The 10,457-nt window shown below is 37.4% G+C and overlaps 1 protein-coding gene across 1 annotated transcript in view; it reads right to left on the bottom strand.

Annotated features, from left to right (window-relative positions):
• Nucleotides 1-286: 286 nt before the first annotated feature.
• LOC127933837 (cadherin-13-like) overlaps nucleotides 287-10,457 on the bottom strand; it is a 300,617-nt gene continuing 290,446 nt past the window's right edge. Inside the window, exons 12-14 of the mRNA XM_052530852.1 lie at nucleotides 8,605-8,838; nucleotides 7,721-7,939; nucleotides 287-1,451 (exon numbers count right to left, since the gene is read on the bottom strand). Of these exons, the coding sequence (XP_052386812.1) occupies nucleotides 1,444-1,451; nucleotides 7,721-7,939; nucleotides 8,605-8,838 (461 nt within the window). The 3' untranslated portion in view covers nucleotides 287-1,443. The remainder of the gene's footprint in view (nucleotides 1,452-7,720; nucleotides 7,940-8,604; nucleotides 8,839-10,457) is intronic.

Genomic DNA, 10,457 nt, shown 5'->3' with positions numbered 1-10,457 from the left:
TCACATTTATTTTTTTAATAATAATAATAATAACAATAATGCCCTGATAGACAAGACTCCTTAACTTTGGAAAATTGTTGTGAACACTTTAGGTTTCTATATCTTTAAAATACATTATGTGCATATGATGGTATGTTTGTTTCAGCCGTATCCAGATTAGAATCTATTCCGTCTCCATTATAAAGCCAAGAACAGAATCATATTTCATGACATTTCTCCATCAAGGAATCTGGTTCTTCTTCCTTTGGTCTGCAGACAGGCTTTAAACAAACAAGCAAAGTTAAAGTGGTGGGAAGGACAGTAACAGCTTTATTAAATTAGTGCAAAAGACAGACATAGCTCATTCACCGCGTCATCTTTTTCTTTCCATTTTCAGAACTTACAGGGTCTTCCGCACAAACCCACACACACGCTTTTCTTTTTTATTTATTTTTTATCTGTTATCTTTTTTTTCTCTCTCTCTTTTTTCTTGTCTTCTTCTCACAAGCGCAAAATATAAAAAACAAAAACCACTGAATCAACAGCCTTCCCTGGCCTCTTTGACTTGACCCAAGAGGAGAGGGAGAAAAATTAAATAAACGCCTTACCATCAGAATCAAGAATCATAAGAGAGATTCGCTCTCTGCCTGCAAATCACTCTTCAGACTTAAGAACAAGAACTTGTAGATTAAAAAAAAAAAAAAAAAAAAAAAAAAAAAAACACATCAATGGCATTAGAAATAGTCCCTAAAATTTTGAAAAAACATACAGTTCCTTTCTTTTTTTCTCTTGAGGGGTCATTAAAGAATAAGGCTCAAAGTACATACGATAATTAATATATTTGTACATTGGTAAAAAATAAAATATATATTTCCCCCCACAATCTGACACATTACTTTAAAGATATATTGTGTTCCACTCCATAACAACAAATGCAATTGAACAAAAAAACTAAAATAAAAGACGCAAGAGATGTTTTTTTCTTAGACTCTGAAGGCTTCTGGCTACCACCCTGCCCTAAGAAAACACAACCACTGCAGACTAACAAGGCCTTGTGTCCTTCCCTTACATTAGTAAACGAGATCAAATACAGTAGTCTTTAACCAGAGAAAACTAAAGTACATCAAAATGTCCAATCGCTTTGCCCTCATCCAGTATATCTTTGTCCAGTGAGAGAGAGAGTTGGAGCATCAAGGCGGTGCCGTCCATGATGTATTCCAGAGATATGAGAAGACAGGAAGTGCAGGGGAAGGAGGGAGAGGACAGAGAGAAAGTTCCTGGTGAAAAGGTGGAGGCCGTTAAGTTGGGGATAGAGAGAGACGATGGTGAAAAGGACGAGAGCATAAATGGAGGGTGCAAAGGGTCTTTTGGGGGTGAGGTCTTCTCTCTCAGCCTGGTTTGCGTGTGGAGAAGAGAAGGTTTTCTTCAGTGTTGTAAAAGGACTACAGAAAGAATCAGTGGAATTTACAAGCCTGCGAAAGAGAAAAGAGACAAGAAGAAATGTTAAAACGGTGATTAAACACCATTTAAAAAAGTTTAACAGAACATCTGAGGTTGTAATAAACGTAGTCTCCCTAAGCAGCAGGTTTGACATTTTTAACACAACATTTTTATGAGATATTTCCATAATATTCATGCAATGGATATGTAAAACGTGAAAAACCACAACAAAGCATTTAAACTAATTAGGAACAAAATATCATTCCCGTCGAAGCTCCTGGAAACTTTAAAGCCTTTTACTTCTGCCTTCACTTGCCTTCCGTACTCCGCTCCACACCGCCATCATCGTGAAATATGATTAAAATGTAACTTTGAAAAATGCAAGGTCTAATTTTGCAAGACTTGAGCGAAATGAATTGGCCTGCGGATCTCAGAGATTCAACAGCGATCGAACCATGCCAGAACCGATGCGAGGGAATATTAAATGCGGAGGGGGGGAAAGGACTATTGATTTTTTTTTTCCCCCTTTGCTGCTTGTTGTTTCTTTCTACTAGATACGTTTGTACAGCTTGATCCTAAATGGTAGTGGAAGGAAAATAAGACTTGAACGGCACTTAAAAGCACGGCCGACGTTGCTCTGTTCCACAAATGCCATTTTCATATTATAATGAGAGTCTAGCCCCGTTTATTCATGTGCCGAGGGCCCGAAATGCATCCAGGTAATACTTTCCCCCTTAGGCAGACGAGTGTGAGACTGAAACATCAAAATATACAACTGAATCAATTCACCTCGCTGCTTTCACATGCAATGAAGTCAAGCAAGGGGAGGATAAAAATCCTCACTCTGATCTCTTCACATACACATACTCTTCACTCCATCTTCCTAAGGGGGAAACACAAGTAAGTGTGTAGGTAGCGTGCAATGCAAGCAGCTAGACGAAAGTGTGTTTGATCTAATTACCATCAGCCTGATTGGAGGAAAGTGGTTGTGGCAGCAGTCAGCTGCAGTGAAACAAGGCACAATAACACACGTGAACCCTGCAGAGCTTTGGTCAGATAGAAATAAACTCCTCTTCACCCCCCTCTCCTCGCTTACACAACCCTCATCATTCACTCCGTCTATTTGTCTTTCCTTCAGCCAAGTAGTAAAGTCACTCATGACGGGCTTCAAGTTTACAGCCAGGTCTGAGTTTTCCATTTGTAGCTAGATAGATTTATTGTACAGACTCTTAAAAATAAAGTTCCTTCATTGGCATCTTTGATTCGACAAAGAACATTTAATATCAATAGAAACATTTGCCTGAAAATTTTTCTTCAGCTTATTAAAATGTTCTTCACATGATGATAAAAAAGCGTTTTAAAGTTTTTAAGAAATGTTAAATGAAATGAATCCAAAAAATAGAGCCAAAAAACAAAACAAAACAAACAAACAAACAAACAAACAAAAAATAACTTTTTTGTTCCACAGTAAAAATTAAGTCAGACAGGTTTGGGATGACATGAGGGCAAGTACATAATGAATGAATAACCATTTTTGAAGAATCCATCCCTTTAAAAAAAAAATCAATTTTACTAACTTTTACTCAAAAAATTAATCATTCAACTTTAAATCTAAAATGATTTGAGGTACCATTCATGTCAATAGCACATGTAGGGGACAAGTTACTCCAGTGTTCAGTACTCAAGGTTAAGAGTTCTGAAAACCTCGACCCTTGAGTATTAAAAACAGGAATTGTAATTTTAGCAAGTGGCATTAATCATTCTTGTCACGCCTGAAAATTCATTAACAAGAAGAGGTTACGCTTTATCTGCCAGGTGCACTGCGGATGGCACGTCAAAACAAGTGGCTTGAAGAGCCAGTAAACGGGTCGATGCTGTGGAAATTTCTCTTCCCCTCGAGACAGGCCACATCAGTACCCAGAGTGGATTAAAGAGTAAAAGCGCCCATCTTGGCAGAAAAAGGGATTTAAACTTCAGTGGGTCCAGACTCAGGCTTATTTCCATGTTTGTGGATTAATTATATTTTACCCCTGTTGGGCATCTTTCATCAGATTAAAGCGTAGTTTTAGAGGTCTGTTGAGTATATCATCACTCTTCATTTGTCCAGAAAAATCACATTAGGAACATAATCCAAATCATCGTCCGGTATGTATTTTTCAATTAAGGTGATTATTAAATCAACTAGGACTGACATTTTCAGTTTAATTTTCATGTTCTTACAGGCTGGACTTCCTTACTGTTTATTAAGCATGGAGACTTCAAACATGTGCAAGAAAAGGTAGACACAATTTACTTTAAATGGTAGAAACTGTTTATTTATCAAATACCATCCTGGTTAAAATAAGAGCAAACTGCAAATAGTTCTAGATGCTATTCACATAGAGTGTACTCAGAAGGAACATGCTATTTGTAGGAAAGTGAAATGGTAGACGAGGTTAAAAAGTAACCAGTCAACAAGTAAAAAGACACTGCATTTAAGATATTTCATTATCTGAGTGTTAAAACCTTTGCCACTTTCCGGGATTGATGAATTGAAAAAAGTAAAATCAGAAATGTGTTAACTGACACTTTTGGTTCTCTTAATGTGTCCTTGCTAAATAAAAATGTCAATTTCAATTATCATTCTTTTAAAAAAAAAAATACAAATATTTTACTGACCCCCAAAGAAATGTGATGCCTAAAGTGTAGTTTGAAACCAGTCCTACAGGGGGCAGTATTGTCATCTTGGTATTGTTTGACCCTACCACTGTTCAACATGTGCTCTTAACAGTCTCCTCTGTGATCTGATCTTGAGCTCGATTGTTACATCAAAGCATATGTTGTCAGTGGAAAATATAATTTGGTTTCCTCTTGACATTTGTATCAGAATCCAGCCTCATCTTGTGTTGAAAATGTGTTTTTCTCCCTTCGAACATTAACATCACCAGTGTAATCACACACAATTCAATGATTTAAAGGGCAAATCAGCACAGAAGTTAGTGTTTGGCAAACCGTCATCAGAAACAGTAACAATGGGTCCTGTGGGATCTAAGATGTAAAGACCAATGGATGTGTATGAGATGGTCCCAATCATGCCCCCCGTGATCTGCCGTGGCTCATGCATGTATACTGTACGTTGCAGGACAACTTTAATGGGGGTCTAAAGAATAAGGAACTTGTGTCGGTTAATAGAGGATCTATTTGTGTTCTCCCAGAGGCCACAATACATTATTTAAGAGGCCACAAATATAGGTTCACTTCACTCCTTTATCATTGAGAAGGGAGGAAGAACAGTATAAAGTAGGGATTTCTTTTAGTGCATTCTTTTCAATGCACAATAATTACAAATAAATAATCAAAATGCTTTTTTTGTGATGAATGAGCAAATACAGACAAAGCAGGTGTGACATCAGCTCTCGAAAAGGTGTCACACTGCAAGACATCATCTACTTATCAAACATTTAATGGCGACTACTCATAAAAAAATGGAATGGCACAAACCAGTGAACTACATGTTGGTAATGCATGAGTTTGCACATGTGTATCCTGTAGAGGAGACAGATGAAGTGAACTCTGTCTAATCTTTTGGCCATTTTCGTCTTACAGTGCTCCATCATTGAGCTTCTGGGCTTATCTGCCTGTTCTCAGTTCTCTCTCTCAACAGGGGTCAGAGTTCATTAAGGTGATAAGTAAACTGAAGCCAGACACACTTTCCCGCCCACTTGATCACTGTGCGACATAGCAGTGTGTCTGGTTATATTCCTTACAATGAGTCATCACTTACATGTATTGGATCTCTGAGACCAGCATGCACCAGCTCTGTCATGTCACATGAGAAATAAACACATGCACACACTTTTAGATTTCCTGTTACATTGTATCACTGCCTGAATGTGGAAAACACACACGGACACACACACACACACACGGAGTTCAAACATCTGAGACCACTAGTAAAAATTCTGATAATAAATTCCAAATTATATGATCAGCATAATTCGACAAAAGATATTAATTTAAAATATGTTCTGTATTGATTTTGTTGTCTTCACAAGACATTAATTGATGGACTGGAGTTGTGTGGATTATAGTGATGCTTTCATCAGCTATTTCTCTCAATCTGAACTCTCATTCTGATGGCACCCATTCACTGCAAAGCACCAATTGGTGAGCAAGTAACTTAATGTAAATCTGTTCAGAGGAAGAAACATCTCATCTTGAATGCCCTGAGGATGAATACATTTTCAGCACTTTTTTTGATTGAGCAAACAAATAAATGTTAGGGGCATACAAGCACATACACACTAACAAATCACTGAGACATTATAGTAACATCCCTGAGATTATTTATCAAATACTGTGTGCTAGAATTGTGCCAGGAGCTATATATATATATATATTTTTTTTTTCACCAGAAATCCCACTTTGTTAAAACAGCATTGCATAATACAGCGCATGTCAATTTCTACCAGGGCAGTAGCAACTAATCCCATAATTTCAGCCTATTAACATTCACATATTCAGCATTCACACCAAAAAATGATTGCTAACAGAACAACTCTGAGAACAGGGAAATAATGTCTAAAACTGTGAAATGAAGCCATACAATAATATGAAGCATGCAATGAGTTCGGCAAAAAATGCAGAAAAACTCTTAAGTCAGGAATTCTCTAAGAAAAAAGGAATGATAATTTATTTGCACAGTGTGTGCATTGTTGTTTTAGACCATTTGTGCATGTCTGGATATATGTCTGATAACAATGATTTACATAATTTGATCAGTTATTCTCAACCAGCTATTTATATAGAAAAGCAACATTTTAGCACAATAAGAACCTGAGAAAATGTAGCTATTTACTGAATTCCCCCCAAACTTGAAGCATTGAAGTCAAAATCGAGGTGAAAATGTGGGTATCTGAATGATATGCACAGAGATAACACAAACAAGAAAGTGATTGGGGGAGAGAAACTTAGGAGAAGATCTGCTACCATGTTTCATACAGATCTGGAGATATGGGCTGTTTAGTGCCACAAATCACAGATGGATCTGACTCTTATCCAAACCCAGAGCAGAACATCCCTTCTGAACAGTCAGTGCACAGATCTATTTTTCCTCTGTTTTCCATTTTAGAATGGCTGTATAGAGTTCCATTATGTTCCAACCCCTCTAAAGGAGTGAATTATTAATGTTATTGCCGGGAGAAAGAGTCACTAGGGGGCCATGTGCAGGCTTAGGTGGGAGATTAACTGTGGGACAAAAATATAATACACTTTGACACACACACAAACACAGCAAGAAGCCCAATACCTGCAGTAAAGCAACCTTTAATCAGTGCATATTACTTTAAATGCTTCTATGTGTCTCTGGCTGCTGCACTAGTGGTCCTACACATGCTGTAAATCTAGCCTGATATGTATCAACTCTTAATGCAGTTCCGGGCTTTTCTACGGTAAACAGATACTGGGTCATGGCAGACATTCTGGAAGAGAAGCCAATTTCCCATCAAACTGTACAGCAAAGTATACAGGGGAACCTTAATATATAGATACACATCTGAAAATATACATTTAAATTCGAAATATATTGTTATAGGTCTAAAAAAAATATATATATTTATATATATATATATGTTTGTGTATGTGTGTGTGCTCTTATTTTTGTGATATATCAGGACACTTTGTAAAATGACATGGGTATGATGAGGAGAGGGTGACTTACAGTATGAGGACATAACCCATGTCCCCATTTTTCAAAACGCTCATTAACAGAATTAGTTTTTTGAGAAAGTAAAAATGCACAAAGTTTCCTGTGAGGGCTAGGGTTATGTGTAGGGTTGGTGTAGGACGATAGAATATATAGTTTCTACGGTATAAAAACCATTATACCTATGGGATGTCCCCACTTTTCACAAAAACAAACGTTTGAGTTTTTAAATTTGAATGTATGTCAGGGAATAAATACATTTGAATAAATATTTGTAAATAGTTCGAATGTGCCTCAAAGATGCAAGCAGTCTGTGAACTGGGCTTAAGCAATACTTGAATGGACGAGGTTCCATATTCAAGGATTAAGAGAGTTTTGTACAATAATGAACTCTGCAAATGTTCTGACTTTACTTTTTTTTTTTGCTGTTGGGCACAATCCTGGATCTGAAACACTTGCAATATTTATTTGGACTTTATTAGAAACCATGAAATATGCAACATCTACATCATCTATCAAACTTGAAAACTCTGCGTTTGAACAAATCACCTGGATTCTGATAAGAGGGATCAGCTCTACATGTGAGTGTTGTGAGGGGTGGAGCGAAAGAATACTTACAGAGGATGGAGAGCAGAACCAGTCCCAGCAGTAGCAAGAGATTTGTTTGGATTGAGCCAGCATGGCTGCAGTCCATTCTGTTCTTCTTACAGGTGCACACCTGAACTTTCAATTCTGTGCTGTTGGATATTGGAGGGACTCCAGAGTCAGTCAGAACCAGCGGCAGGTTGTAATTGGCCTTTTTCAGACTGTGCAGCAACATTAACTGGGAGTGAGTATCTGAAAACAATAATAATAAAAAAAAACAACTATGTACAGTAGCATTCTGGTCACTTCACATGTCAGTCAGAGAGAGTATCTTCAACTCTGCCACTCGACCTCATATCACCTCACCAGACCTCTTTTATACTGTCTCTCTCGAATCACAGCCTCTGCCATTGATTCTCTTCTCAAACATCTTTCAGAATTCAGAAATTCTGGAGATTCACATCCCTTTCTATGTTTGCGTGTGTGTTCTCAGGAGAGATGGGCAATCGAGAGTGCTAAGATAAACCCAAAATACACTCAGCTATTTGGTCAGGGTGATACTTAATGATACACACATGGTCCGGGACAATAAACCAATCCTCTTGCACTCAGCAGTATGTGACCCACCTGAGCCTGGTGAAAATACTAGAATTTTCATGTTCATGCTGGTTAGGTGCTGGTATACAGTAGCTGTTATACCCCCAGCGTTTTCACTCCCTGATCAAACTTTTAATAAATGTGCATGTGCTGAAAATGATTGATCAACAATAAATCAATTAAGCATAATTTTATTAAGGTAAGCTTTTCCTTTAGTGAAAGCACAAACTGGCTTTCTTCAGACTGGCTCTAGAAATAGCCAGCATGTGTTTAACCGCGGGTCAAGTGGCTGTTTCTGTCCCATCTGAGAATTAACTTACCATTGATCCTGGAGATTTTCCATGTTTTCTCCAGTCCTGGCTGTTTGCCAAGCTCGATCTTGAAAGGATCTGTATTAGGATGAATGTCCTTGTCTCGTCCCCCGATCACCACCACATTCATGTCTTTAGCATCCTCACACACGCGGGCCACGGAGGGGAAGATGTAGGGAGCGTTGTCGTTCTCGTCCTCTATAGTGATTATCAATGTACCTGTGCCCGAGGCAGGTGGACTACCTATTGAGACAAAAGGCAAAAAGTTAAAAGAATAAAGTTGGGCAGGACCAACAGTTTAAGTAGTTTTAGTATTACAGTATTTAGATTTACATTTTAATTCATAATTTGAATTTATTTTTAGCTTTAGGTTTAAGTAATTTTATGTTATTGCAATTTCATTAGCTTTTGTAATATTTAATAATATTTAGTTTACATACATTTTTATTCTAGTTTTAGCAATTACTGTAGTACTTAAACTTATTTTGTTTCAGTTAGTTACTAAGCCAACATTTTATACAGATAGACAGACAGATATATATATATATATATTTTTACTTTAATCTCACATTTACTATCTATTGTATATTATAAAAAAAAGGGAACAAGCTTCCCTAAAGACCAACAGAAAGTATTAAGAAAGTAAATTGGTCAGATCTGATTTCCACAATCACATGCAAGTCGTTCACCAGACTGCAGCTCTCTGGCTCTATAGGCTAAATCAATAGTTATCTTTTAAATGCACAGGAGGATTGTACTTAGCACTCATCACAGCATTCACGCAGCCTGAGTGTTACTGTAAAGTGAAGTGGGTTAAAGACCTCTTAAAACCTGAGGCACAAGCAAACTGGATGCATCAGAAACACAGACAACACCAATCAATGTTTATACATGAAGAAAAAATAACAGCAAATCAAATCACTCAGTTTCTGACTTGGACTAACAACAATTATCTCTATTTGAAAGACTCAGATTGCACTTTATTGAATATTGCACAGTGAAAAAACAAAACAAATATATTATCCAAGGCTTTTGAAATATTCCGTGTCTAGGAGATTAGCAGTTATTGCAGGACTGCATAATTATAAACAGCCCTGGAGGTCACCCGCAATTAACATCCGATGACAGAATCAGTAATTACAGAATGATTTTGTCCTCGTACTGCCAGGAACACTCAGGCCTCAAAGGAAGAAGAAAAGGCACGGTGTCAAAACATGGGAGCAAGTCAAGTCTCAGTAGAAAAAGAAATCAGGTTTGTTCCAATTGCGTCTCTAAAATACCCCTGCAGGGTGGCGTTTGGACATCCTTGCCATGTTTTACTAATTTTCTGCTCAAAACGATTGTCAAGTATGTAACAAGACGTTTCACAATATGAAAAGAACGTGTGTCCGTGGACAAAAGTAAACGTTCTCGCCTAACACCATAAAAGCAGAAGATTTCTCAGTATGCTTCACAGAAATAAACACGTCCAGCCATGAGCGATAACAGCATTCTGATTTATAAATCATGAACTCTTGAAAAATGTAGAAGTGGCTTGTTTGTGCATTAGTAAACACGTCTGTTTCTTTGCTTTTAACACCAGTGAGCAAACCTATGATTGAAAGACGCCAAAGGTCAAAGCAAGTATTACATAAATATGGCCGTTCTGGTATATAGTGACTGAATATAAATTAGGTTCCTGCTCAAAACAACAGCTATTGACCGCTTTCTGACCCAAAAAACAAGATCAGATAAAAATGCTAAAGGCTAAAATATTCAAGGGGGATTTAGGGGGCTTGGACACCTAGGAGAGCATGAGCTGATGTGATTCGGAGTAACATTTTTGTCCTTAAAGGAATAGTTCACCCAAAATTTACTGAAAA

The sequence above is a fragment of the Carassius gibelio genome, chromosome A18 (genome assembly GCF_023724105.1).
Source record: "Carassius gibelio isolate Cgi1373 ecotype wild population from Czech Republic chromosome A18, carGib1.2-hapl.c, whole genome shotgun sequence".
Classification (NCBI taxonomy): Eukaryota; Metazoa; Chordata; class Actinopteri; order Cypriniformes; family Cyprinidae; genus Carassius; species Carassius gibelio.
Note: the sequence above shows the minus strand (reverse complement) of the source record. Positions and strands in the feature narration are given on the sequence as shown.